Source organism: Trematosphaeria pertusa (genome assembly GCF_010094035.1).
Source record: "Trematosphaeria pertusa strain CBS 122368 unplaced genomic scaffold BU26scaffold_23, whole genome shotgun sequence".
Classification (NCBI taxonomy): domain Eukaryota; kingdom Fungi; phylum Ascomycota; class Dothideomycetes; order Pleosporales; family Trematosphaeriaceae; genus Trematosphaeria; species Trematosphaeria pertusa.
The window spans coordinates 361317-387301 of record NW_022987234.1 but is presented as its reverse complement, the minus strand read 5'-3'; the positions used below and the strand labels follow the sequence as shown (position 1 = coordinate 387301).

At 56.1% G+C, this 25985-nt stretch overlaps 9 protein-coding genes across 9 annotated transcripts; 5 read left to right on the top strand and 4 right to left on the bottom strand.

The window, feature by feature from the left end:
• Window positions 1–72: 72 nt before the first annotated feature.
• Window positions 73–2245, bottom strand: BU26DRAFT_388168 (uncharacterized protein; the record flags this gene model as incomplete). Its single annotated transcript, XM_033822672.1, has 3 exons — window positions 73–356; window positions 447–2039; window positions 2092–2245. Coding segments are annotated over 3 exons (2031 nt in total), but the record flags the coding sequence as incomplete, so codon positions are not given.
• A 553-nt stretch (window positions 2246–2798) lies between these two features.
• On the top strand, window positions 2799–5813 carry BU26DRAFT_496039 (uncharacterized protein). The gene is made up of 2 exons (XM_033826240.1): window positions 2799–3143; window positions 3197–5813. The coding sequence occupies exons 1-2, from the start codon at window positions 2990–2992 to the stop codon at window positions 5713–5715; spliced, it is 2673 nt and encodes an 890-aa protein (XP_033676556.1). The 5' UTR covers window positions 2799–2989; the 3' UTR covers window positions 5716–5813.
• Window positions 5814–6238: 425 nt separating this feature from the next.
• On the top strand, window positions 6239–8747 carry BU26DRAFT_440413 (uncharacterized protein; the record flags this gene model as incomplete). The annotated part of the gene is made up of 2 exons (XM_033824390.1): window positions 6239–8358; window positions 8420–8747. 2 exons carry the CDS (start codon window positions 6239–6241, stop codon window positions 8745–8747), a joined length of 2448 nt encoding a protein of 815 aa, XP_033676555.1.
• A 1717-nt stretch (window positions 8748–10464) lies between these two features.
• Window positions 10465–11796, top strand: BU26DRAFT_511339 (Fasciclin-domain-containing protein; the record flags this gene model as incomplete). Its single annotated transcript, XM_033827298.1, has 3 exons — window positions 10465–10929; window positions 11007–11437; window positions 11529–11796. 3 exons carry the CDS (start codon window positions 10465–10467, stop codon window positions 11794–11796), a joined length of 1164 nt encoding a protein of 387 aa, XP_033676554.1.
• A 1001-nt stretch (window positions 11797–12797) lies between these two features.
• On the top strand, window positions 12798–14711 carry BU26DRAFT_511338 (uncharacterized protein; the record flags this gene model as incomplete). The annotated part of the gene is made up of 1 exon (XM_033827297.1): window positions 12798–14711. The coding sequence occupies one exon, from the start codon at window positions 12798–12800 to the stop codon at window positions 14709–14711; it is 1914 nt and encodes a 637-aa protein (XP_033676553.1).
• A 239-nt stretch (window positions 14712–14950) lies between these two features.
• On the bottom strand, window positions 14951–18006 carry BU26DRAFT_172714 (vacuolar protein sorting-associated protein 35). The gene is made up of 7 exons (XM_033820296.1): window positions 17826–18006; window positions 17121–17755; window positions 16545–17070; window positions 16023–16497; window positions 15431–15976; window positions 15233–15379; window positions 14951–15182 (listed from the first exon to the last, which is right to left on the bottom strand). The coding sequence occupies exons 1-7, from the start codon at window positions 17957–17959 to the stop codon at window positions 15021–15023; spliced, it is 2625 nt and encodes an 874-aa protein (XP_033676552.1). The 5' UTR covers window positions 17960–18006; the 3' UTR covers window positions 14951–15020.
• Window positions 18007–18129: 123 nt separating this feature from the next.
• On the bottom strand, window positions 18130–19097 carry BU26DRAFT_172689 (uncharacterized protein). The gene has a single exon (XM_033820294.1). The coding sequence runs from the start codon at window positions 18982–18984 to the stop codon at window positions 18355–18357; it is 630 nt and encodes a 209-aa protein (XP_033676551.1). The 5' UTR covers window positions 18985–19097; the 3' UTR covers window positions 18130–18354.
• A 1512-nt stretch (window positions 19098–20609) lies between these two features.
• Window positions 20610–21146, bottom strand: BU26DRAFT_440316 (uncharacterized protein; the record flags this gene model as incomplete). The annotated part of the gene is made up of 1 exon (XM_033824386.1): window positions 20610–21146. The coding sequence occupies one exon, from the start codon at window positions 21144–21146 to the stop codon at window positions 20610–20612; it is 537 nt and encodes a 178-aa protein (XP_033676550.1).
• Window positions 21147–21971: 825 nt separating this feature from the next.
• On the top strand, window positions 21972–25972 carry BU26DRAFT_172693 (uncharacterized protein). Its single transcript, XM_033820295.1, has 2 exons — window positions 21972–23851; window positions 23904–25972. The coding sequence occupies exons 1-2, from the start codon at window positions 22265–22267 to the stop codon at window positions 25773–25775; spliced, it is 3459 nt and encodes a 1152-aa protein (XP_033676549.1). The 5' UTR covers window positions 21972–22264; the 3' UTR covers window positions 25776–25972.
• The last annotated feature ends 13 nt before the right edge of the window (window positions 25973–25985 follow it).

Below are 25985 nucleotides of genomic sequence, written 5' to 3'. Positions count from 1 at the left end.
TATGTGTTGCGATGCTGACGCGATGCAGGTGCCCTTGTGCACCGTGCCTCAGCCTGCGTCAAATAATGCTGGATCAAGTTGGGTAGGGCCGTTGTTGCCTTGAGGCATGAATGTCGTCGAAGCCATCGGAAGGTACTGGCTGAGATCTGCGGCGAGGAAATCCGCCATGCTTGCATCAGGTGCGAAGCCTAAATTTTGCATGAATTGGGGCTGATTGTCTACTATCTCCGCACCGTCCAGAGAGGCTAGCTCATCGAAGAAGCTCTCGATGTCGCGAGACGTAGTTGATTTGTGCTGATACAATGAGGGCGAGAAAAAGTCCCTTCGCAAAGGGTCAAAGTTGGGGGTTCGCGGATCTTCGGAACGTTGGTTTGTTATTGTAGTGTTCATATCCGGCAGGAGATCGTTAAGGAGTGAGGAGGTTCCTCGCGGTCGGTGGTTGATACCCGATTGGTTCCTGGCTGGTGCGTACGGGGAGTCGAAAGGCACTTGAAGAGATTCAGGAGTAGGGATCGGATTTTCAACAACCGAGGGTCGGGCCTGAGCATTCGTGGGGACCGGAGTAGCTCCAAGAGCTTCGCGTGAAGTTGAGGACCACGTACTGCTAATTCCTAAACGAATACTTTCAAGGCGGAATTGTAGTGTCGCCTCAAGCGCCAGGTACATACTGCTCCTCTGTAAGCTTTGTAGGAAGCAGTGAGAAACTGGCGGTAATGCGGCGACTCCAAACTGATCTGAGTACCTCTCCAGCAGGTCGAGGATCTGCGTAAGCACTGGCTGTGATGGGGACAATGCAAAGCAGGTGTAGAGATGGCTCAGCTGTAGTAATACAGCGGGAGGGTTCAGCGGCGTGTGCTTGCGCTCATCGCGGATGTATTCAAGCGTTGGCGGTAACGAAGCCTTCCAGGAATTCAATTGCCCAAGAACTTGCTCTGAAGGAAGTCCAGTGTCGGCTGGCTGCTCAGACGAACTCAGCATATCAGTAATCTCCAGGAGCCTATTGAAGCTACTCAGGCTGAGCAACGGTGTCCTAGAACCGTGCGACAGGGAGGGATGGAGTGGGCTACTCCATGGTTGCCATTCCTCGAGTCCGTCTTCTTCTATCGGTCCAAATCGTCGGAGATCGAATACCTCAAGGTATCGGCGGCGATGTAGTTGGGAAGATAGTAGGTTATCTAGCAAGAAACAGGCGCCAAGAAGATGTTTCCACCGAGAACCAACCGGTTGCGGTGACTGTTCGAGCGCCAACAGGGTCCGGGAGGCAGAGCCAACAAGCAGCCAAGCAGCTTCGAAGTTTGCTCGGCCGAGCTGCACTATTGCAAGGTTGACCATCGCTTTGACGTGTCCGACGCCTAGTAATCCCCTCTCGTCTGGAATCAAGCTTCGAGCAACACTATACAAACTCTCAGATTCCGTTGCCACCGCAGTTTCTGGACACTCAGGCCTCGATTGATGCGAAGCTACGGCAAGTATACTCCAAAGTTCAGCGTGGTCGCCGGAGTTTGGCATTGCTGAAGACAAGACAAGGCCTATCTCTGGATAGGAATACGATAATTTGAGGGTATCCGGTCTTTCGCAAATGGGTAGCCAAGATTGGGTGAAGGCGAAGTAGATATCGAGGAGGCGCCAGCTGTTCGGAGGCAAAGACATAGTTGTGGTCGTATCGGTATCGTGTGGGCTGAAGGCGTCCAGGGGGACTTTCCTAGCTGGGATGAAAGGGGGTTGGACTGACCCCGATGGCCTCGCGTCTTCTTGTGGGGCGAGGCTAGGAAGGTGATTGTGAAGGCTTAGGTCGTCCGACTCGCTATCACTATCCTCATGTGCAACGTCAGGTGAAGTTATCTGCTGCCCTGAGAGCAACTTGTCCACATCTTTGCAGAACCGACTCCGTCTCCAGGCCTTGTGGAGCTTGTTGGACTCCTTGGTGTCACGGCCAAGTAGCACCGAGCGTTCCTGGGCGAGCTTCTGGTTGAGAAGGGCTTCGCAGCCGGTGTTCTGGAATAGCCAAGTCAAGGCAAGCTCCAAAGTGCGAATGTAGCCTGAAGCACCTCAGCCTCAGCATTACGCTGCCCGAGAATATTAGAGCCCTACCTGGCTGGATGCCCCTCTTCTTAGGAGGTGACGTATACGTGCATGGCCGTTTGCACGATGTGCAGGTCTGACATATGGGTTGCCCTCCGTCACACTTTTCCCGCGCAGTCCGGCACTGATCGCAGGCCCTAGAGACTCGAGTACGCTTCGCCGGCCTGCTCTCTTCGCCGGAGTTGGCCGGCCCAGTCCCGCGTTTGTTCTGGCTTTGTGAAGGCATAGTATCGTAGTCGGTAGGCGATGTTGATGCTGTTAGCAGCAGGCTTGCTGTCGACGGAAAGCACCTCCTGGCTGACTCCTGGCTGACTTGATGGGATCACCCAGAGTCCATGCGGTGGTTGTCAGTTACTAGCCAGGAGTTTGCCCGACAAATCGGATCCTGAACAGCTGCGTTTCTTCGTCCCAACCCGCCGGTTTTCTTGCTGCGAGGCTGCGTCTGAACCGGCGCATTGGGTTCGCTGAAGGACGGCTACTGACTGGAGTCGAGTGACGGGGGGAATCCCCATCAGGACATGCCTTCGCAGTCGTACATCGATTCGTTAGGGCGATTTTCGCGCAGCGCTGCCTTGAAGTTTGTGGACTTTTGGTAATGTCATAATGCTGAGAGGTTCATCGCGAAGTGGAGAGGAGTGGATCGAAAAGGGATTAGCGTGTTTTGAGTGAGGGGTAAGTTTTTATCCGAGGACATTCTCCATGCATCCACCTTGACACCTCTCTTTTGCTATGGCTTTTGGTAGCTAGAAGTGCTTCGAGCTGCGATTAGCTCCCTAGTATTCACTAGACTGATTGGCCCGCCCACCTTTCTCGACTCACGAACCCAATCCGCCCATTGTCGCAAATGTCACGAACGTCTTCTGTATGCCTCTGAGGGACGTGCTGGGGACAGAGAGGAACCTCCACCATGGCCTCGGTAGCAGTAGGAACGAAGAGGTCTTTCTCGGCCATGAGCGGTGACATGGCTAGCAGCGAAGCGTGGACTCGTTCTCGAACACCGCCGTCTTTCCAACCCTCCAGCGGATCTCGTGCAAGGCAGGGCAATGGCATAGACGCAAACTGTAAGCGCTCTTTGCCATGCGAGGACTCCTCGACCACAGCTAATGCTCCATAGGCTCTTTGAACTCCAGCGCTCGATCTACCCCGCGAACCACACCGGCACCTGCGTCCGCGCCCTCCGAATATCGCCGTATCTTCGACCCCGATGCCTCCGTCGTACTGATAGGGATACGGGGAACAGGAAAGTCCACATTGGCCGTCATGGCGTCCATGGCATGTCGGAGGCGAGTCGTAGACGTGGAGAGCTCCTTCCAAGAGGCAACGGGCTTCTCAACGGCCAAATACCGGAAACAGTTCGGAGCGTCGAACCACAATCTGCGGCAAGAGGAACTCCTCAGCAACATACTCAACACCTACAACGAAGGCACCATAATCGTTTGCAACGGAAGTTCGCTAGAACGGAGTGGGCAGCTCCTCCTTCGGGACTTTTCCAAGACCCATCCTGTTATCCACATCGTACGCGACCTTTCTAGCGTGCACAAGTATCTGGAGATCCCCGATTTGTCGAAGCTGCAAGATATCGTGGCTTTTACTACACCGATATTCCGACAATGCTCAAATTACGAGTTCTACAATGTATCAGAGACTCAGGCTGCCCACTCCGTTGTGCCTGCGAACCAGCCATCAGTCCCGGCATTCCTTACCCTTAAACGCGCCGAGCGGACCTTTCTGAAATTTCTGTCGTTGATCATGTCTTCGGGAAACTCTCGTGGAGCTGCGTCTAACGCAACTTCGACAATCGAGCCTGGATTTCCCCTCTCAGAGGTTCCCGTGGAACTGAGAAAGTATACCTGCGCTGTCCAAGTTCCACTCGAAGAGCTCGTCTCACAAGAGGCCGATATTGAGGCGCTAGAGTTTGGGGCCGACGCGTTCGAAGTGGTGGTTGAGCCCGTGGAAATCGACCCAGACTTGGACCGACTCACAGCTGAAAGAGCGGAGCGTATCAGCAGGGCCATATCTAGAGTCCGGCAAAGCACGGTTGTTCCTATTATTTACCATGTAACACCGGCTTCAGACCAACGCGCCGCAACATCCTATTCTGAGCACGTACGGCATGGCCTTCGCTTGGCTCCCCACTTCGCTACCGTCGACCTCTCCCTAGACGAGGAATCTATCCTTGACATCATTCGATCCAGAGGCTCGACCAAAATCATTGGACACCTGCATGCGCCAGTTGACTGGTACGACACATTCTGGCTCGAAAAGTACGACGCTGCAATACGCTTAGGTTGCAGCGCAGTTCGCTTCACACGTCCAGCCAAGTTCATGGACGACAATGCTGCCATCCAGAGCTTCCGCAACAAGGTTTACGAGAAGAATAAGACTATCCCTCTGATATGCTTCAATACTGGACGAGCGGGTCGTCGCTCCGCCTGCTTCAACCAGGTCCTCACCAGCGTGATCCCAGAATCACAAAGGGACTGTTCGTCCTTCCCGACACGAGTCGAACAGAACCCCGAGACTTCTTGGCTCACGGTGCAAGAGGCTACACATATCCTTTATGCCTCCTTCACATACGACCCCATGAAATTCTACATCATCGGCGCCAGTGCCGGTTATAGCCTGTCGCCCGCCATGCACAATGCTGCCTACAAGGCTTGCGGTATGCCACACCATTTTGACAGACTCCAGACGTCGACCATAAATACGTTACAAGAGCTTATCCAAGACCCCACCTTCGGTGGAACCGCGGTTAGCCAGCCGTTCAAGCTTGAAGTCATATCGTTGACGCATTCACTGAGCAAGCACGCACGAGCCATAGGGGCAGTGAATACACTAATACCCGTGCGTCATCTCAATGGAGATGGCAGCATTCCGAGCGACCTCGAACTGTTTCAGGAGCGTAACCAATCGGGACCGATCAAAGCACTCTATGGAGACAACACCGACTGGATCGGCATACGATCATGTATTCGAAGAGGCCTCTCCCCGGCCAACGCTGTACGCCCAACGACTTGCGGCCTAGTCGTCGGCTCAGGAGGTATGGCTCGCGCAGCAGTGTATGCCATGCTGCAGCTGGGAGTTAGGAATATTGTCATCTTCAACCGAACTTATGCGAACGCGGAGAAGCTCGTTGCGCACTTCGATCGCTTAGTCTCTACAAGCTCAAGCACGGGGCTTTTGCCACCAGTGCACCAAGTATCACATCCAACGTTCCGGATCCTTCAGTCGCGTGACGACCCATGGCCGGCTGAGCTCCGTCCGCCAACCATCATACTTTCCTGTATCCCAACTCATCCAGTTGGTGATTTGCCCGCGCCAAACTTCACGCTTCCGACACAATGGATGCAGAGTCCTACCGGAGGCGTGGTCATCGAGCTTGCTTATCGAACACTGAATACTCCATTGATGAGGCAGATCCGAGAAGGAGCTTCCCGCGCATGGGTATGCCTTGATGGTCTGGATCTCTTGCCTGAGCAGGGGTTTGCGCAGTTTGAGTTGTTCACGGGAAAGAGAGCGCCGCGGCGGGTGATGCGCGAAGAGGTACTACGGGCATGGAGAGACGAGCACGGGGAAGGTGACCCGGACATGGTCCAAACGAGGCTGGAGGCAATTGATGAGCAGGAACCATGATGTGGAGTGGTTTATCCAATGAAAATGAGATATATTTCAGTGCATGTATGAATGACGCCTCGATGATGATGGTTGGTCACGTGGGGCAGAGAATAGTGAACGTATACTGGCTCACAGGGCAGTTATCGAGGTAACACGGATGGTGACTACGTGAAAGCAGCATGTATCCATCCAATTTCTATTGCGATGGACGGTGAAGGTGAGACATAGCTTGCTACTAGGTTGGCATCCCTGTGCAGATCAGTTCCTGAAACGCACGAGCCATCCAAAATGCGGACCTCAGCGAGACGCGCATGAACACAACAGAGTTACCAGAGATCAATTCACCCCCTTACAACCGTTACTGTACATATACGATAGCCCCTTCCCAGATCAGCGCGACTATGAACCCGCCTCAGACCCCGACGACACGCAGATGAGTACGCGCCGGACACTCCAGCCACTCTCCCCGCTTTCGGTCAACATCGCCGGCGCCAACTACAATCACTACATCACCAAATCGGGGGCCGATGGGCTCTTCATCATGGACCAGCGGGCGCAGGATGACACGCGGGATCTGGGAGACGTTGTATCTCTAACATCCCTAGAGAACGACGCGGATGATTTCGATAGGCTGATGATCCAGAACGCACGCGACGAGCGCCGCTTGAACGACGCGCTGCAGGGCAAAGTCCAGCCCTTCCGCAAGGCGCGAACGCATCCGCGCGTCGGCGTTACGCTGGAGAACCTGGAACGGCACAATGCGAGGAATAACGCGGCGTTGGGGGCGAATGCGCATGTCAAGTTCGAGAGCCCGCCGAGCAGCAGTGGGAGTGTGCGGTCGGATCCCGCGATACAGGTGCCGGCGGGATGGGGACGGAAGGCTAGGGTTAAGAGGCATTGGATGCGAACTATCACGTCAGACGACGAGCAGACGCCCGGGGCGCGGGGAGAGGGCATCGAACGGCCCGCCGAAGATGACGAGAAGACTCCCCGCCGCGCGGACAGCCCTGCCGATGCAGACGTACCGCGCCCATCTATCGAAGACAGCCCGCTTTCACACAAGAGCTCGCGCCACGGCACGCCCTCCTCGTCGCGTCAGCAAAGAATAGAAGACTGGGACTTCGATCTGAACGAGGCGTCCATAATCGCTTCGACACCGTACATACCACGGAACACGGCGCTGGACGACATACGGCAGAGGGAGATTGAGAGCCTCAGAGAACAGGGCGTCACAACGAATCGGCTGGGCAAGATAAGAAAAAGCTCGCCGGAGGAACTGCGGCGCCCGCGCTCTTCGTCTGCGCGGTCCACACTGAGCCAGCCAAACGGCACTTCAACAGAGCAGGAAACACAAGGAGCTGGGTCATCGGAGCTGCGGTTGCGCAAGAGGACAAATTCCTGGCAGACCATTGACAAGTCGCAGGTAGTGAACGGAGAGGGGGTTGAGAATTCACCCATTATTGTCTATAAGAAGAGCTCAGAGACCGTCGGCGCGGTAGATCCCGGTCTCCTCGCTAGCGCGCAGTCCAATTCGAAACGCCCTTCTCACCACAGAAGAGAGGATTCACAAGATCTGTTGCGGAGGTTGGCAAGGGTGTCGAGCCAGACGCCTAGTCCTGGTAGAGTTACGACAGGGCGACCTCAGACTGCGCCCGCGAGACAACCCGATAGCTCTTCGCAGACGATGGTTACGGAGAGGTCGCCGACACCACCCGGTGCCAAAAACGAAGCTTGTCCAGAAGAGGCTGCAAGAGAGTCGACCGCGCAGACCGATGCTATCGTTCCTGAAGGCCAGCCCCAGCAGGACCAAAATAGCGGGGATTCACAACAACACACTCGTGCTCCTGAATCTACACAGGCACAGCGGACGGACGACATTGATGCAACACCAATGCCAGTAGAGCAGTCGATATTAAACCCCAAGACACCAGTGGTAACTGGTGCTTGGGTAGATACGCCCCGTCCCGCCACCGTGCATCGACCCACAGAGCAACCTCGACCTTCTTCCCAGTCACCCAAGAAAGGCAGCCCAAGAAAGTCTCCAGAAAAGAGACCAACTCTTCCCGAGGAAGAAACCCCAGAGCCCCTAGCCCCCGAGACGACCCGGCCCACGCTCCCCAGATCAGCGCTAGAAGCAATCGTCGAGGAAGCCAAAGCTAACGGCAAGAGGCGCCCCGACGACTTTGGAGATTCTACCATCAACTCCCTAGAAGATCTCCTCGCACCTGTCGCCGACGAAACAGGCGACATGGACGAAGACACCCTCCAAGGCCTGCAACTCCCCACACGTACCCCCCGCAACGAAGCCGAGCGTCAGCGCCAGCAGGAACTCCTGCACCTACATCGCATGAACGAGCGGCTCCGCGCAGCGCGCACCAGCATCCGTGATGCTTCCCGCGGTATGAAGAGAGTGGAAAACCGCGTAGAGCATGTGGAAGATATGGTTACGGAGGGAGGCGAAAGAATAAGGATAATTTACAAAGAGTGTCCATGTATGGCTAATGGCGGGCATCAGTGCCTGGAATTTTCAATGTGGAGGTGGTTCAAGAGCTTGTTTTACGACGAGCGGTTAAAGCCGCGCAGACGGGGCTGGGGCCTCACGATGCTCAGCATCTGCCTGATCGCGTTCTTCACGTGGTTTGTGGCGGAGAACGCGGCCTGGTATGCAACTCCCCCTAATTTCACCCACTCATTTCAGAAAGCAGCAGCTAAGAAAGAACAGCGAAGCTTGGTGCCACCACCTCTACGCAAAGTCCTACAAAGGCTACGGCGTCACCTACGATGCGCCCGAGTTTCCCTTCGTCATTCCCACGATGACGTACCGTGCGTTTATTAAGCCGTGGTGGATACCGCTCTTTGGGTTTCTTGCTTGGGGCTGGAGAACGCTGGCTGGGTGCTTGGTTGGAGGGGAAGAGACGGTACAGGGAGGAACTGCGCGAGCGACCGCGACGCGGGTTGCGACAAAGATGTGGGAGGCGAGGAGGGCGTGGGAGGCGGAAGGCGGTGGTGAGCGGGTGCTGGGTATGGGCGCGGATGAGGTTGTGAGATGAGGCTGAATTTTGCGGCTTTCGCGTTGTTTGTTGGTTTATGAGTGGGAGACATATTCTGTTTTTCCATCTGAGGATTTTAGCGTGGTGTTTTTGGGGTGCTGCTTGGAGTCCAGTACACGAAACGCATCTGGGATTTGCGTGCATGCTTGCTTGCTTGTATTACTAGGTACTACTACGAAGCTGATCTGGGTTGGATACAACGATGTAACGTCTGAGCGAGCGCCTCTTTGCCCGTCTTTGGCTTGCATGGAAAAATGGAGATCGTTTCGCTCTTCCCAGGGCCTTGTCGCCTTTCCGCCAACCGCCAACTCAACCTACCCAACCAGCGCATAGTCTACTGATCCCCACGCTGATGCAGTGCAGTGCGTTAGTTTGTGCTGGATGCGGTAGCGATCTATCAAGGTATGTGTGTCTCCTGACCTGCGATGCAGGTGTACATGGCGGAGGGAAACAGGTTATTCCCTATACCCGCTACGCCCATTCCAAGGTTGCTAGATGCATCTGCAGGTAAAGAGAGGGACTAGGGAGAAATACCCAGCCACACATAGATACTCTTGTCAGCACAGCATCAGGCCACGCGTGAGCCCTACCTCGCGATCTCCATGGTACATCTACGCCTCGACCATTTCCCGATTCGCTTCGTCGCGCCGTACCGAGCCCGTACCAAGGCAGGTCAAGACCTCGAAAAGGACGACGACTTCTGCTTGGCTAACGTCTCGGGATTCGGCACCGCACCGGACAGTAAAAGCGACCAACCATGCTATGTGGGAAGGGAAATCTTCAGGCTTTTCTGCATCACGATTCATGCTCTCCCTGCGGAGTCCATCCAGCGTGTAAGGTGATCGTGCCCCGCTTTCTTCACCCTCTACAGGGCGATTGGTGTTTCGATCTTCGACAAGCATGGACGATTCGGTCATCGCGGTGGCTAGGTATGTGGGCCGCGTACACAGTGTCTTGGAGACGGCCGCGTTGGTTGGATCGAGTGCGTGTGCCAAGCCGTATAGGGCTGTTTACCCCACACAAAGCCACGCCTGAGCGGATCGACCGGGATCTTTCTGCGGACCTCACCTCTTCTTCGCCAACAGCCCAAGGACACTTTTCGCAGCGTGGGTGGCTCAATTGGTGAGGAGGGCGGCTGGGATGCTTGGGCGAGAGCTTTGGATGCTGTGGTGAGGTTTAGGAGGGTTAGGCGGGCGTTGGCTGAGCGGAATATACTGGGTATGTAACCCGTCCATCCAACAGCACCCGTCAATGACATAGCCACACACTCCAGAAGCTCGCGATCCGCTTTCTAAATGGTGCGAGAGACGTTAGCCTCCTTGGGCGCCACGATGCCAAACCGCTGCCCAGTTCCTCGAGCTCTTCTCTTAAGTCATCATCCCACTTGGCTCGGCGCTGGACCGCTTGGCTCCTTTCAGTCACTTCCTCATAGGCTGGGATGCGGGAAATGGCCACTGCCGCAGGTGCGGCGTGCTGGGCTCATTGGCTGAGGCAGAGGAATCGTGGAGCAGGGGCGGTGCTCGAGGGGGACGAGTGGCTTTGTTACGTCTTGGGAAGGGAGGTGTGCAGATTTGTACAGGTCGAGGCTACGTATTTTATGGGATAGCTTCCCCTCTTTATATCGTCATCCGGAGTGGATTGCCGTGTCCTCACTTTCTGCTCTTCCTTCTCTTTCCTCTCCCGAGCTGCCCCAATTGAACTGCTCGTCACTGGCATTATGCATTTCAAACACCTCTCCCTCCTCGCCCTCGCGGGCTACGCCCTCGCCCAAGACTCCAGCACCCCCCAATCCCTCAATGCCACCCTCTCCGGCAACGACCAGCTGTCAAACTTAACCTCCTTCCTCGCGCTGCAACCGCAGCTCCTTGACACCCTCTCCAACGCGCAGAACATCACCATCCTCGCGCCGTCCAACAATGCATTCAGCGCGTTCCTCAATTCATCTGCGGGCTCGCAGTTGGCTGATGACCCGGGCCTCGTCGCCGCTCTGCTGTCGTACCACGTCCTCAACGGCACGTACACGTCGAGCATGATCTCGAACACGAGCACTTTCGTCCCGACGCTGTTGACGAACGAGTCGTATGCGAATGTCACGGGCGGCCAGGTGGTCGAGGCGATTATGATTGGCAACGAGACGGTCTTCTACTCGGGCCTGCTGCAGAATGCCACCGTTTCGCAAGCTGTACGCACTCCTCCTTTCGCTAACTTCCACCGCCGCTATAGAAAAAGAATCTAGACCACATGCTAAAGCACAAGCAGGACCAAAACTTCACCGGCGGCGTCCTCCACATCATCGACTCCGTCCTCACGCTCCCCACCGACATCCTCAGCACCGCCTCCGCCGCGAACCTGACCGCCCTGCGCGGCGCCATCAACGCGACCAACCTGATCGACACGGTGAACTACACGCCCGACGTGACCATCTTCGCCCCCACCAACGAGGCCTTCCAGAGCATCGGGTCCGCGCTGGAGAACCTCAGCGAGTCGGACCTCGCGAACGTGCTGGCGTACCACGTCGTCAACGGCACGGTGGGCTACAGCACGGACCTGGTGAACGGGACGAGTTTGCAGACGGCGAACGGGGCGAATCTGACGGTTACGGTGGAGAACGGGACGGTTTTTGTTAATGCGGCGAGGGTTGTGACGCCGAATGTGCTGGTTGCTAATGGCGTCGTGCATGTTATTGATAAGTAAGCATCTCTCTTCCCCTGCTAACCCATCCCAACCCAACCCAACCCATACTTAACCCTCTTCCTTCCACACAATACTCACACCCACCAGCGTCCTCAACCCAAGCAACACCAGCCTCGCCGCCCCGGACGCCACAACCGGCGCGCCGGGCTTCACCGCCTCCCCCGGCACAGAGGTGCCCTTCACCTCGGGCCAGCCGACGCCGACCACGCAGATTAATCCTACGTCTGAGGGGCCCGGCCCCGCGGAGACGGCGGCGAGCAGCAGTTCCACGGGCGCGGCGGCCGCGCCGATGAGGACGGGGGCGGTGGGGGTGGGCGCGCTTTTGGGGGCCGGGGCGGCGGTGTGGTTTCTCTAGATAGGTTTTTGTATGGGGGGTGTTTGGGGTTGATGATGGGAGCAGGAGAGAAGAGGAGGGGGAAAGGTGATGTTGGGGTGGAGAAGAGTGCGTGCATGTGTATGCATGAATGAATGCAAGACCAGAAAGAAGAAATGGGAGAGTAGAAGAAGGCGGTTTGTTGGCTGGGGTTGTAAAACAAGAGCGAGCAATGGGTGAGTAGCGTTAACTAACTAACTAGTCAGTTCGGCGGGGAAGAAAGTTTAATTTGTAGATACCTACCACACATCCATCATTCACGATACTTGCAGTACATCTTTTTGCGTGCGGACATATTCTAATACTACCTTTGGTGCACGGCCCCTCACCCCAATTACCTAGATCAGGTCAGGTATCAGGCTTATCAATGGGGTATTTAACTTCTAGTATACCTATACATATACATCTGCACGTGAGAGGAGTCCGCACCAATCCCAACTCCCCAACTCCCCACACCACGATACTTTAGTCTACATAACAATAATAAACAAACTCTCTTTTCCAAGCCTATTTCATTCCGTAGGTAGGAATTGCCATGCCATGCCATGCCCTACCCATAGGCCATACCCCAAAAGCCCATGTGGGGAAGCCCTACCTACTCCACCATTCATTATTTGCCGACCACCGTTCCCCGCCGACGCTACATGGGTCGAATCCTCACTGTGTGTATATGAATGATCGACTTCCCAGAGCGGCTAAACACGAAAAATCCGGGGTAATGCATCCATGGATATTCTTCCGCAAACAATCGCGATTCTTTCTAGAAGGGCTGGGTTGTCAATTGCCCCGCAAAACTATGCGACCTGCGTGGCAATTAATTCAAGGAAGGAAAGAAATGGCCCGCATCGTATCGCATCGCGTGTATATGTGCAAGGACATTCCCCATTTGCCTGCCGTGCAGAATTTTGCAGGACGGGACAGGACAGGAAGAGTGTAGTGTGCGTTGAGCGCGCACCACGCCTCCTCGGCAAAAAGACGACACCATGAAAGCATCCATACACTTCGCCATCAGCGCCCTAGCAGCCCTCACAGCCGGGCAAACTCCCTCCCCCCCACCCTGCGACCGCCCCTGCCTCGAGACCCTCGTCTCCGACTACCTCACCGCGCTCATCGCCCACGACCCGTCGCGCCTCCCCCTCGCTCCAGACGTCAAGTATGTCGAGAACAGCCAGATCGTGCCCCTCGGCACCGGCGAGTGGCACGTCGCGACCTCGCTCGGACGATACCGGCATATCTTCTCCGACCCAGAGAACGGGCAAGTCGGCGCGATAACGACGCTGACGGAGAACGGCGTCGGCATCATCTACGTGGTGCGGCTGAAACGAGAGGCGGCCAGCGGGCTGATCAGCGAGATCGAGAGCCAGATCACGCGCGACGCGGGCGGGTTCGCGCTGTACGAGAACATGAGCGTGCCGGAGAGCGTGTGGCTGCAGCCCGTAGCTGTGGAAGATCGCATCCCGCGCGCGAAGCTGATATCGCAGACGGACAAGTACTACGCGGGCATGGAGCGCAACGACCCGCGCGGCAACTACTCGTTCTTCGATAGGGACTGCAATCGCCTGGAGGACGGGCTGCAGACGACGAACCAGAAGAATAATGCGAGCTACGGGCACTCCAACGACACGGCCTTTGCGTCGCTCGGCTGCGAGGCGCAGTTCCAGACGGGCTTCCTGGGCTTCGTGACGAGAGTCCGGGATCGGCGGTACGCGGTCGTGGATGAGGAGAGGCAGGCGGTCCTTGCGATGACTATCTTCGATCATAATGGCACGGTGAGGGAGCTGCCCAGCGTAAACGGCACGTCCAACCCCATACCACCGTACTTCGACGTCCCGCGCACGCTGGCGGCCAGCGAGGCATTTCGCCTGAGGGGAGAGGAAGGCAAGCTCTGGCGGATCGAGATGACGCTCACCGAGGTGCCGTACGGGCAGCGCACCGCCTTCGACGCCGGGGAGACGCACGACCTGTCCGGACGGGGGACCAACCGCTCTACCTCCGCGCCGTGCGACCGCGCCTGTCTGGACACCCTCCTGGACAACGTGCTCGCCGCGATGCTCCGCAACGACACCACCTCGCTGCCGCTCGCGAAAGGCGTCCGCTACTCCGAAAACGGCCAGTTCCTCGCCCTCGGCGACGGCCTCTGGGAGACCCTGCAACACGCCGCCAAGCCAGGCGTCGACGACTACGCTGCGCGCTTCGCGGACCCGAGCACCCAAACCGCAGGCTACTGGGGCCTCACGCGCGAGCAAAGCACGCCCGGCGTGCTCGCGCTGCGCATCACCCTCGCTAACGGGCAGATCAGCGAAATCGAAGCCCTCAGCGTGCGCGCAGAAGGTACAGGCGCCCGCGGCGGAACAGTGACCCTGATGCGGCCACCGCTCCCTGTAGAATGGGTGGGCGACTCGCTCGGCGCGCTCGACGCAGTCTTCAAGACGAACAGCACAGGGGGCGCTGTGATCCCGCCCTCTGTGGTCCTAACAGCGTACTTCAACGGCCTGGAGCAGCACTCCAGCGCTGACGTGCCCTTCACGCCGTCGTGCACGCGGCGCGACATGGGGCGGCAGCTGCGAATGGCGTGCGGCGCGCAGATGGACGGGCAGGGCACGACGCCGAACGGGCTTTTCAACAGTACGGGCGTGGTGCGGGATCGGCGTGTCTTGGTTGCGGATGCGAGTAAGGGCGTCGCGATGGTGGTTGCTATGGTGGATTACCCGGCTAGGGTGTCGGGCACTGTGCCGCGGACGCAAATGGTGCCTAGCACGTATATGATTCCGCAGCTGATCAAGATGGACAATGGGACGATATCCCGCGTGGAGGGGATGATCAAGTGGATGCCGTTTGGGTACACGTCGGCGTGGGCGGAGGGGAAGAGTAATTCGACTAGGTTGAGGCTGCATTAGAGTTAGCTGAGCATACGCGAGCGAAGTATCGCCTCACTTACGGAAAGAAATTGGATTACCGTCTCGTGTTCCTCAAGGGCCCTATAAGGCACTACCCCACCCGATCAGAAGACTGCCCTGGGGCTTCATTCGACAACATCTCATTCTTCCAAATAATACGTATCTACTAGTTTAGTCAAGCTATTCGCTATGCCCATCAACTCCTCGCGAGCTAATTGTACAAGGAGCTGGCCCCATGAGGGAGCAAAAGTCAAGATCCTCCACCTACTCTTCCGCACACCTTGCTCCCCACAGCTTCATCATTCTAGACTACTTCGCCGTCGTGACCACGCCTTCGTACTCGCGGCTTGAGATGTAATCCAAAGTGCGCTGGAAATGCCGCCTAGGGTTCTCAAGGGAAGCAGCGTTTTCGTTGGATTGCAGGTTGGAGTGGATCAGTTCGATCAGCCCGTTAAGGTATTTCGTGGTCACCTGTTCAATGTCAGCGGCGCCTTCTCTAAGCAGAGTGCGGGATTCCTTACAGCTTCGTTCTCCTGGTCAAAGTAATACACATAGCGGTTCAGAATCTCGACGAAGAGCTCTACTGACACCGCAGCGTCCATGCAGGCATCCGCTACACGAAGAGCACGCTGCAGACATTCGAGCACACGCTTGCCGTCCCGGTAAAGCTATGCAAGTCAGCACACACGTCTGCATGCGAAAAGGACGTAGAGACTCACATTCTTCGGGTCTTCGTCTCCTAGATTTCGGATCTCAGTTGCCCACCACAGGTGACTAGCTAGGTACACCGCCCGGCATTGGTCGGGCTTTTTGAGCAGCTTGCTTCCGTGTAATGCGCACTTCGTGATTAAGGTATCGTAGTTCTCCTTGCCGAAATTCCTCGTCGTGTGCAGAGCGCTCGCGATGACGCATACAGCCTGGAACTGGGCTCGGGAATCGCTGATAGCCTCTTCGTATATCGTGAAGGCCTGTGCGAAAAACTCGTAGGCAACTTCTTCGAATCCGTTCTGGTCCGCAACCTGGCCACAGCCAATAAAAAGGCGCAGAGAAAGATCTGCGGAACCGCCAACCCGTGCATAGAGTGTAGATATCGTGCTATGCATGAATTTGTAGAGAGCAGACGACTGAGAAGACCAGTTATCCTCATAGTGCTCACGGGCTTTGTAACGTCGTGCGAGCTTCAACGAAGCTGTGATAATCGCGGGCGAGGTATACTTGACGCGTTCATTGCCCTCGCCAAAGGCTTTCCGCGCCGTTTGGAGAAGCTGCACAATATTAGAGACAGTCATACTAGCAATATCCAGTCCGTACCTTGAATTGTGTGTCGTTGTCCGGTCCATGGATGAGATGCACCATCCGGGCTAACCACCCTTGTTCTTCTATCGTCTCGTCGGTTTCCATGGCCCTCCTCTGAATCGGGCCACCGGGGTAGCCGGTCGCTTGCTGTATTCCTTCCTTGATCAGGACTTTGAGAATCTCCAGCACACTTTCAAGATTCTCCACGGAAGTGATATGAGTCTGATTTCTAAGCAGACTGCGTGCTACTTCGCCTGCTACGGCTCTCCGGGTTGGATATGGTTGATTGTGCAGTAGAGGAACAAAGCTCGGCAATGCTGTTGCGGTAAAAAGGGAGGTGTAGGCTTTAATTGGGGCGAGGAGTAGGCTGAGGATCTGGCTTTGACATGTCTGTGAATGCAGATCGGCGCTGTTCGCATATTCGGTGGCCTTCTGGTTCGCAAAAGCTAATACTTGGTCCACGTAGTCGAGTCGTTCTGGGTATATGTTCCTGCTCTCGTCAGCACAATCCATGATTTATGAAACGTCCACTCTCACAAAGCAAGATTCGCTAGCGAAACAAGCAGTCCGATGGTGTCCTGGATCGTTAACCGTTGCATTTTCACGAGCGTCGCTACTTGCTCGTGGAAGATCTCGAATAGCTTCACGTTCTTAGGGATACCGCGTGATTTCTCCATGTCATCGTCGCCATCGGCTTCAGCTGTTTCGGTCGCTGGTGTAGCTGCAGCCGTCGTTGACGATGCCAACGGCGCTTCTTCCGCACCGGGTTGAGCTTCGGACGCGTTCCCGTTCGGCTGCGCAGCCGATGGTTCCGGCTCGGAGGGCTTCTGCTCCTTCCGTATCCTCAATTGCTCCATGAGGTTTGTTATTGCCTCCTCTTCAGTCTTCTTGCGCTGCTCAAGGCTTTCTGACTCGGACTCTCGTTGTGCGTATGCCGATAAACGATCCATCAAGCCAACGACTATAGCCTTGACGTTCACATGCGGGTTTAATCGTGCGACCGCGGAGAGGAATTGGTCAAGGGTGTGCAGGTGGAACTCGTCGGGGAAAACCTGGGTGACCACTGTTCACGAAGTTAGCCAGAAATGTGCAGAAGTGAGATGCTTGACATGCCTTCCAGCAGATACTCCTGCGCAAGGACATCCCGGCACTGGACAATCTGCTCCAGCAGCGGGTTCAAGATCTTCTTGTAGTTCTCCAAATCCACAAGCTGGCTCAACCGGACCAGATTGCTGCCTACCAGAAGCTGCAGCTCCTGTCGCTCCTTGGTCCGCTGTTCCCGCTCTCTCGAGTGTCCCTGATGCTGTAGCCGCACCCACAGCTTGTTCATTTCGACGAAATTGGTAAGGATGAAGCTGATGGAGTCCTGCAGGTTCCCCTCCGGTCCATCGCCGTCGCCGGTGGGTAGATGGTCTCGCGCCTGGCCGGCGAGATAATAGCGGAGGAACAGTCCGCGAATGGGGTGCTGGACTCCGCGACTCATCTCCATCATATCCTTCATTATCTCCTTGACCGGCGCATCCTCAATGGCCATGTAGACAGTGCCGACGGTGACCATGAGGTAGAGACGCGGTATAATATTCCCGGCATACTGGACGAGCTCGTAGAGATCGGCGAGGTGGTTTACAGGGTGGTTGTCGCGGAGGTAGACGGCGAGATGGCGGAGGGCATCGAAAACGGCCATGTAGAGCTCGTAGTACTGCTTGGGGCCTAGGCTGCTCGTCCGCAGCTCCGAGACTAGAGTAGAGCTGCGCAATTATAATATCAGCTTATCTGAACCAGCTGTGATTATTCCTACTGCGGGTAGAGCTCCCATACCTGCATTTTAGGGCATCCATCAACTTGCCAGGCGTCTCGAGGCACCGTCGCATGAGCATCGTCTGCTGGCGCACGACGGCCAGGGCATCCTCGAGCAGACGCGCCTGGTCCTCGACTGGAGGCGGCGACGCCATTGTGCGTTGAATGAGCGGCGGTTCCGGGGTGCAGCGAGTGGATGGGGTAGCGTTGGTGTGAGGCTGCCGTCCGCCATTACGCTTGCCTTGGCGACTGACAGGGGTGTAGCTCCGAGCTCCGGGCTTCGTCTTCGTTCACTTGCAATTCAGGACTCACAGAGAGAAGAAAGGGCCCATATGGAGTTAATGGTATGATGATCTTTTGTACATAAGTCTTCAATCTAATTGCGACTCTCCATCAAGCCGTGCAACGCAAGACGCCGTCCCAATGCAGCCGTTGCCGTGCCATATCTATCCAGAAGTCATGCTGAATGTGGTTTCGCATGATCCATATCCTCCATTAATCATTACAGTAGTCCAATCAAGCCTGCTCAGCGCAAAATATGTTCAAGAAGTCAATCTGCAAACGTCCCCTCGTCGCGCCGCATCCAAGCAGCGCGCCTTCCGTGCGTCTGATTGTACGATAGAGCCGCGTCCTCCAGTATCGGCAGCGATGGAGAGGCAGATGCAGCTACCGTTGAGGTCGAAATGGTCGAAGATGCCACAGCGGCTGCCCAGAACGTCTTGACCACATAGCTTGTATGCCACATGCCGTTATCGTAGTACTCTGTCGGCGCAGCTGTTTCCGTGATGACGATCGTTACAATGCTAGGCGCAGGAGTCGCGACCGGCCGTTCGGACGAACTGGGTTTCGGTTGGGGAGTGGTCGCCGGCGACGAACTTGTTGCTCTCGTAGGGCCGCTTGAACGTTCGGAGCCGGTCGGCGCAGGCGTTGGGTGGAGCGTCGCAGTCGCAGTGTCTGTCGGCGTCGAAGCAGCGTCTGTGACTTTGATGGTCTTCGTCTTGTCCTCGGTTACTGTCGTGGTTTCTGCAGGTGGAGGAGTGGAAGAGCCGCCATCCACGTTGACGATGGCGTACGACTTTGCGCGGGGAATAATTTCTCGAGGTTGCAGTGCACCTTCGAGCGGCAGTCCCGCAGATAGAGTCGAGAGCAGGAACGTAAGGTAGAGCGTGTTGAAAAGCATGTTAAAGCGTGGTCAAAGAGGGTCTAGAAGCCGTAGGTGTAGATTGAGAGAGCGTGGTTGCTGTGCGACGAGCACTGGCCGAGATAGGTGAAGAGCAGCTCGAATAATCGGCGGTTCCCGCATTATAAAGGTCATGATGGCGAGATGCGGTTTCACAATTGCGATGGCAGGAAAGTTGATGGCTGGTGTTGACATTTCCACGAGGCTGGGTGGCCCGTGCATCGGATGATCACCCACTACGCCTTAGCGCGAACCGTACCCAAACCGCTGCCCACAACATCGTCACAATCCATTATTCCAACGAGTCGGCATAAGTTGTACCTCGCCTTCTTTTCTAGCTTGGAAACGCCTTCTACGTCATTAAAGCTCTTGAACCCTTGTCGCTTTCTTTAGGAGCATACGCACGCTGTGACTGTGGCGTGTTCATTTCGAACCCATCGGAGACCACGTGGAATTCTTGGTTTGATCTGTACTATCCGCACGGCGAGTGTGCTCGAAAGACGGCTGTCTCATTCCTCCCCGAGCTTGGACCTCCCAATTCCAACGTTTCTACCGCACATGGGATAACTACCTGCACGCCCAAATAACCTCCTTCACCCAACCGGAAAACCAGCGCGCCAGGTGCTCGATCTTCGTGCGGTCAACCGATCAACCCATCAACGCTTCCGCGATCGTGGATTAGTGTGTGCCCTAGAGCTTAGATCTTCCAATCACAATACTTCTATCGCACTATCCGGAACCTACTGTGGCGGATACATAATAGCACCAGCCAGGAGACTTAGATAAGTTCGCGGTAGCTGCCTGTGTTTAAGCACTTGCCTCCGATGCAGAGGAATGTCAGCCTTCTCCTGCAGCGACTGTTCGTCTCGCCCCGTGGTGCTTGGTAAGCACTCGCCAATAAGGCCTCCATTCTTGGCGGGGTCATTCACTGCGCAGATGTTCATTGCGGCGATGTCGTCCGTGAAATGCCGCCCAATCGTGTACGCATTGCTGAGCGAACGGCGGTTTCGGAGGAGTTAGCCTTCCACATCGAAGACGTTAGGTCATCGCTGACTCAACGTCTTGAGCTCGACCAGGCCCAACGGTGGACACACTCCGGAGGAAGATAGGCCGGAGTGACGGTGAAATGGCAAGGAAAGAACCTAAGGAACCGGCCTAACGGATGTCTTCGCGTCGCTTGGGCGAGGCATGATTCGATTCCAATCTTGAAGGTCGATCTCGAAGTTGAGTACGTCGTATTCCCTCCAGCTTGTAGATCTGAAAGACCCGAGATCCATTGCCGGGGTTTCTGTTCGATGCCTGGCGCGGAGGAGGTTGCTGAAGAATGTGGTGAAGCGGCGGTGGGGGAGTTGGAGTCTTCTAGTAGGGATTTCCCGTGTTCGTCTGAGTATATGGAGGGTGGGGCGCGGGTAGTTACGGCAAGGGGAAGGTTGTTGTCCAACCGGACGGTGATTCCAGTCTATATATGCTAGAAAGAGTCTAGTCCGCGTGACGTCATTGGTGGGCTGCGACCGACCGGACAAATCTCGGAGGCACGGCGAGCCAGTCCCGGGACTAATCACGTGCGACGAAGTAACCTTAGAAGACACCATGTTCCATCACACGCCTGATCAAGATGCGTTCACTCAATGGTATCTGCCTCCGGGCCCGCAGTTGCTCTGGCACTGCGTCCATGACCTGCCGCAACGGTAGCAGAATTCGGCGCGGCATCGACACGTCATGTGCAGGCACCCATCCCTCCGCTCCACCATGTTCCCGCACTGAGGACACGGCTTCCACCCCGTCACCGCCGCGAGCGCGCGTACTTGCTCTGTGGCCTGGTCCGCCGTGCAGCCGCGTCCCGCGTGGCCTCGTGTCCGACAATGTCTACAGGTGTCTGTCTGGCACTGGGTACAGCGCGCCGAATCGGGCCCGTGGTAGTTCGCAGGTGGTATGAATGCACCGCACACCGTGTTGGCGCAGTATGTCGGGTTTGGCGTCGTCTGCTCGAGCGCCAGCAGCTCATAGCGCGCTCGGAAGTCCTCGCTCACCACGTCCGCCGCCAGCGCGACGGGAACGTTTTGCTGGCAGCACTGGAAGAGGGACCGCGACGCGAAAGACGCCTCAAAACCTGCTCCTAGACATGCTCGGCAGTACCAGTGCTGGCATGGCGTCTGGGCCATAACCCCGACGTCATTCTCCTCCATACAGACCACGCAGGTCCGCAGCCGTTCTCTCCTCAGTCGCTCGGCTTCTTCGGCTGCTCTTCGCCGCGCCTCTTCTGCCGCTGCCTGCTCCTCTCGTCGCCGTTGCTCTGCTGCCTCTTGTTCGCGGCGTATTCTCTCTCTTTCCTGCCTCTGGCGTTCCTCCCACTCAGCAGCCCGGGCTCGTTGCTCCGCCAGACGTTCATCGTGGATTCGTTGCTGCTCTTGTCGCTGCTGCTCAGCCTGGCGGGTGGCTTCCGCTTGGGCCTGCCGTCTACTTTCGTTCCGATGCTCTCTTGCGACGTTCGCGGCCAGGAAAGCTTCGCCTTGCCATAGTTCTTGCTCCACCTGCGCTCGATGGAGATTCTCGCCTAGGATCGCCAGATACTGCGCAGACAACTGAATGCCGCGCTCCGAGGCAGCAGCGGATGATGTATGTGACAGCCATTCTGGACCCGTGGGACGAGGCTGAGCGCGTCGGGTATATCGTCGCAAAGGGCCGGGCTGCATGGGATCGAAGGCGTCTCTCACAGTCCTCCATGGGACCGCGATCGCTCATAACACTCACGGCTCCGTTCAGCCGGACTGCAACAGCTGAAGTGTACGAGGCGCTTTCTTCCCCCCGCGTGCGGTTTATGCCTAGCAGGCGGACCGAGCTACTGCACGCCTCTCCCCAAGTGTCGTGCCTCAGGCACGCAAGACAACAGATCGTGCTTCACTTTTCCCGGCCTAGCAGGGGTGTCGATAACACCTGTTGGGATATGACTGGTTCTCACTCGTTCCCCGCCGACGAGGAGGGCCCAAAGCACGAGGCTGAGGATGGGGGTCGTCCGGGTGGCGCTATCAATGGCCAATCCCATTTCAGCCTATCGCGAGAAAATTATAATTCCGCTGCATCTCGAGAATTTGGCGCCCAAGGGGGCGCCTAGTTAGGTTGCCTTTTTCGATGGACCGGCGTTCCGATCCTCAGCCTGACACGCCTCACTCTGCCTCCAGATGTGCAAAGCCTTCCCCAGGTTTGCACCTCGCTAGTCTTAGAAGCGATACGGCTACGAACTGCTGGGCACAAACCGCTTTGAACTTCATTATCGAACATAATGGCTACGATCTTCTCTGTCAATGGCGAGGACGGAGCAACTTTAGCAAGAAGTAGTGGCATCCGGCTCGTGCAGGGAGACTCACAAGCTCTAGTCTTGCGGAATCAGGAGCTAGCAACACGAAACGGACAACCGGGACGTAATGCTCCACAAGCTCTTCGCGGTGGCCCTGGCGGCACCCTGGCGGTCCAACTTTCCGAGTCGAACCTCTCTCAGGGAGCGATCCGAGTTGAGCGCGTCGAATACCGCTCAGCCCAACACCCTCCTCAGAATGCGGAAGTTCCTGTCGGCAGAGACCTAAATCTCACCGCTATCGGCGGTACAGGAGAATCTGGCCACAACGGTGGAGATGGTCAGCGAGGACAAGACGGCGTGGATGGCACTGGTGCCACCAAGGCCTCGGATGCGACAAATGGAACCAACGGTGGCCGTGGTGGCGACGCTGGCCGAGGATCGAGTGGTGGTGACGGAGGACCCGGAGGAGCGATCCATATCATCGTGCATGAGAACAACACCCACCTGCTTATGGCGGTCTCGTGCGATGTGCGAGGCGGCCAAGGTGGCATTCCTGGGGAGCATGGTGAACCAGGGGCTGGCGGGAGCGGGGGTAAAGGAGGTCAAGGTTGGAAATGGGATGAAATCGTTGGGTACACTCCATACTGCACCGACAGCTGCATCAAGAGCACCGATCATGCTTCGAACTCGACCACACTGGCCAGAATGGGAACGAACCTCAATGCAGCGGGCTCGCATCTCAACGCAAGCAGCAGAGCTCTAATAGCGCGTACGGGAGCACTTACGGTCTCGGGGAACAACCTACAAAACATGATTGCACAAACCGCTATCAGGTACAACGCAACGAGGCAGCCACGTAGGGGCGAAGGCTACTGCAAGTGTGGGGGAGGAACCGGCAGCTGTGCAGGTTGTGGCGTGAAACCTGTTATCAAATGGTTCCAACGCCAGCCGGGACTAGATGGAAAAGAAGGTGAAAAGGGCACAAGCATTACCACACCTCTTGCAGCGGGCCAGCAGGGTGAAGGGGGGACAGTCAGTATTGCAGTAATCAGCGGCGATGGTTCTACCCAGGCCTACTCCGCTCCTTGGTCCTTGGAACTTGTCGACTTCGAAGTGGAAGATGAAAATGGAGACGGCGTTTTCGAACCCGGCGAACACGTCTTCATTCGAAGGATCAAAGTCCGGAACGTCGGCGGCATGCCCTCACCCACCTGCCGAATTCCTGTGACACTGGCCAATGATTCGGAGTGGTTTGGATCTGTCCCAGCGCACCAAGGTGGCCTCGCCTACCTCCCGACGAGCGTCCCGGCTGGCGAAAGCGCCTCAACAGAGGGCTCCATCAAAGTACGCATCAAGGAGAGGACGCGTGGAAACAGCAAGCCAGCATCGCTCGCAACGCGTTTTCTGGCGAAGGACACATTGAACATCAGAGCAGACATGCCCTGGCTTGATAGGCGAATGCCGTCTTTCGATTTCACAAAGGAGATTGAGATTAGCTATCCCTGCGGGCTGGGTGGCTTCGAATTCCTGAGTACAATTGCGCAAGGTGCCGTCAGCAGAGTTCAGTACAAGGTATGTCATAGCGCTCAGCGCATCGCACTCACGTCAGCTAATTTTCTCGCAGGTGCAAAACTTGAGCACTTGTCCGCTGGGTGAGCGCGGCGCTACCGTTCCGGTACGCGCGGTCGAGGTTCGCGCGACCTTTCCCGCCGACTATGGTCGACTCATTGGAGAGGAAGAAGAAGAGGAAGGAGTAGAGGTCATTCGAGCGGTCCCGTGCACTCGACCCAAAGATTCGCTTTCGCTTCAGCAGCAGTTTCGCATCTTATCGTCCGCCCGGAGCCACACGCATTTCCCAATAACGTTCGAACTGTACCTTGAGAGCCCCAATCAGGATGCAACTAGCGAGACGCTCGAGACAATATTAGTCGAGCGGCACACAGTCCGTCTTCAGGTCACGAACACGTATGTTCATACACCTAATGCAAAGGTCCTCTTAATCACGAACCCGAAAACGACCGAACGACAGTCGCAAGCAATTCAGCACTTTATCAGGAACACTCTTCGGATGGAGATGGACTTGTGCAATGCCCACCAGAACGGTGGCCTGCTCCGTAGCGCCGAAGATGTCTTCGCCGAACCATACCCCATCACGGCCCCATATCGAGAGAAGACAATTATTGTTCTTGACGATACCTTCGAGTTTTTCGGCACTGGAGACAGAACCGTAAGTCAGCTATTCGACCCGCGGTGGCTCTCCGAGATCTCCAGAAGTGGGACTTCAAGCTCATTTATCGGTTGCGATCACGAAAATGCCTTTGACATGATCGTACGAGCGGCGGTCTTGCCACTGCCACTCAAGTTAGAAGAGGCGGTGAAGCAACTCAAGAAAGCGCGTACGTTCTCCTCGCCCCATGAATTGGTCGATTCTATCAAACAGGAAAAGCAATTTGGCTCTGCTCGACCGGAACTGTCGGCGATACCTCTCAAACAACAGAAATGGTACCGCTTTGGGCGAGATAAGAGCGACAAACAGGCCAAGGCACTAGCAACGGCTTTGCGCAATCACCTTCCCAACGAACGCTTTCTCGTTACTTGCATGGGCCAGAAGCAGCGAGTTCCTAATCGTAATTCGACATCGGCTACAGACACATCAGACGAGCAAATGCGTTCCAATGATGGCCTTTTAGTCGTGCTTACAGGATTGGATCATCATCGGCCTGTCTGGTCCACCGAATCGTCCGTTTCTCTTATGGCTGTCAGCGACGACAGCCCTAACCGTGCCCGCCTCGATGACTTTGGCAAGTACAACATAATCTCCGCTCTGCCAGTTCATGAAAGGATTTCACTGCTCTGGAAGAACCCATACTCTGGTAACTTTATCCCCGAAGCAATGACGCTTTCCGTTGTCCGTGATCTGTTCCAACAGATGACTGGCCTCATGGACTCAGCGTACAAGAGGCTGGTCTGTCTTGACGAGAATGATATCGAAGCCATCCAAGCATTTCTCAAGGTCCATCTACCGTACCTGGGGCATATCTTGAACACACCAGAGGCCAAGCAAGCTGTGTCTGCCCCCGAGCCAGTCCTGGAAGTCTTGCGGTGGACACTTGCATTCACTGCTTCTATGAAACGCCACAGGAGGCTCGACGGGCTGATACGAGTGATAGTCAAGCATCGACCCAGTACAAGGAATCTTAATGTCGTAGCATTGAGCTTCGACTCCGCGATGCGCCCGTCTAATGCACTCATCCAACGCATTGCGCAGCTGACGAGAACCCCTGAGAACTACTTCACCAAAGGACAAAGATCTGCAAGCCAGGTGGTACCACGGACGCGACACTGCACACCTAGAGAGTGGGACTCTTTGGTACGCAGCGCCAGAGAGTGGAGGGATAGGGTTCAGGACGATATGGACTATGCGCAGAAGGAGCTGGGACGCATGTTGGTGGACTTTACGCCGCCGGAAGCCGCAGAGTTGTCGACAGGGCAGTGAAGAAAGTAACGCAGAGCTAGCATATCAGATCTGAGATCTTTACATACCTTCGCATCGCTTCCTCAATACGGAGTCTTCGGTTTATTCGCATGAGAGAATGGTTGTCCGTTCGCAGAGATGTGGCGCAGCAGAACGATGAGTTTCCTAAAGCGGCAAGGTGAGCCGCATTTTTCGTCCGGCCCGTTCAGCGGTTATCCTCCGACCCTCCAG

What these genes read in the sequence shown, in the direction of transcription:
- BU26DRAFT_172693 (XM_033820295.1), top strand. Translation starts at nt 22,265, where the DNA reads ATGGCTACGATCTTCTCTGTCAATGGCGAGGACGGAGCAACTTTAGCA. An exon ending in TCAGCAGAGTTCAGTACAAG is followed by an intron (nt 23,852 to 23,903) that starts GTATGTCATAGC and finishes ATTTTCTCGCAG; the next exon opens with GTGCAAAACTTGAGCACTTG.
- BU26DRAFT_496039 (XM_033826240.1), top strand. Translation starts at nt 2,990, where the DNA reads ATGGCCTCGGTAGCAGTAGGAACGAAGAGGTCTTTCTCGGCCATGAGC. An exon ending in CAATGGCATAGACGCAAACT is followed by an intron (nt 3,144 to 3,196) that starts GTAAGCGCTCTT and finishes AATGCTCCATAG; the next exon opens with GCTCTTTGAACTCCAGCGCT.
- BU26DRAFT_172689 (XM_033820294.1), bottom strand. Translation starts at nt 18,984, where the DNA reads ATGCTTTTCAACACGCTCTACCTTACGTTCCTGCTCTCGACTCTATCT.
- BU26DRAFT_172714 (XM_033820296.1), bottom strand. Translation starts at nt 17,959, where the DNA reads ATGGCGTCGCCGCCTCCAGTCGAGGACCAGGCGCGTCTGCTCGAGGAT. An exon ending in ATGGATGCCCTAAAATGCAG is followed by an intron (nt 17,756 to 17,825) that starts GTATGGGAGCTC and finishes ATAATTGCGCAG; the next exon opens with CTCTACTCTAGTCTCGGAGC. An exon ending in GCAGGAGTATCTGCTGGAAG is followed by an intron (nt 17,071 to 17,120) that starts GCATGTCAAGCA and finishes CTTCGTGAACAG; the next exon opens with TGGTCACCCAGGTTTTCCCC.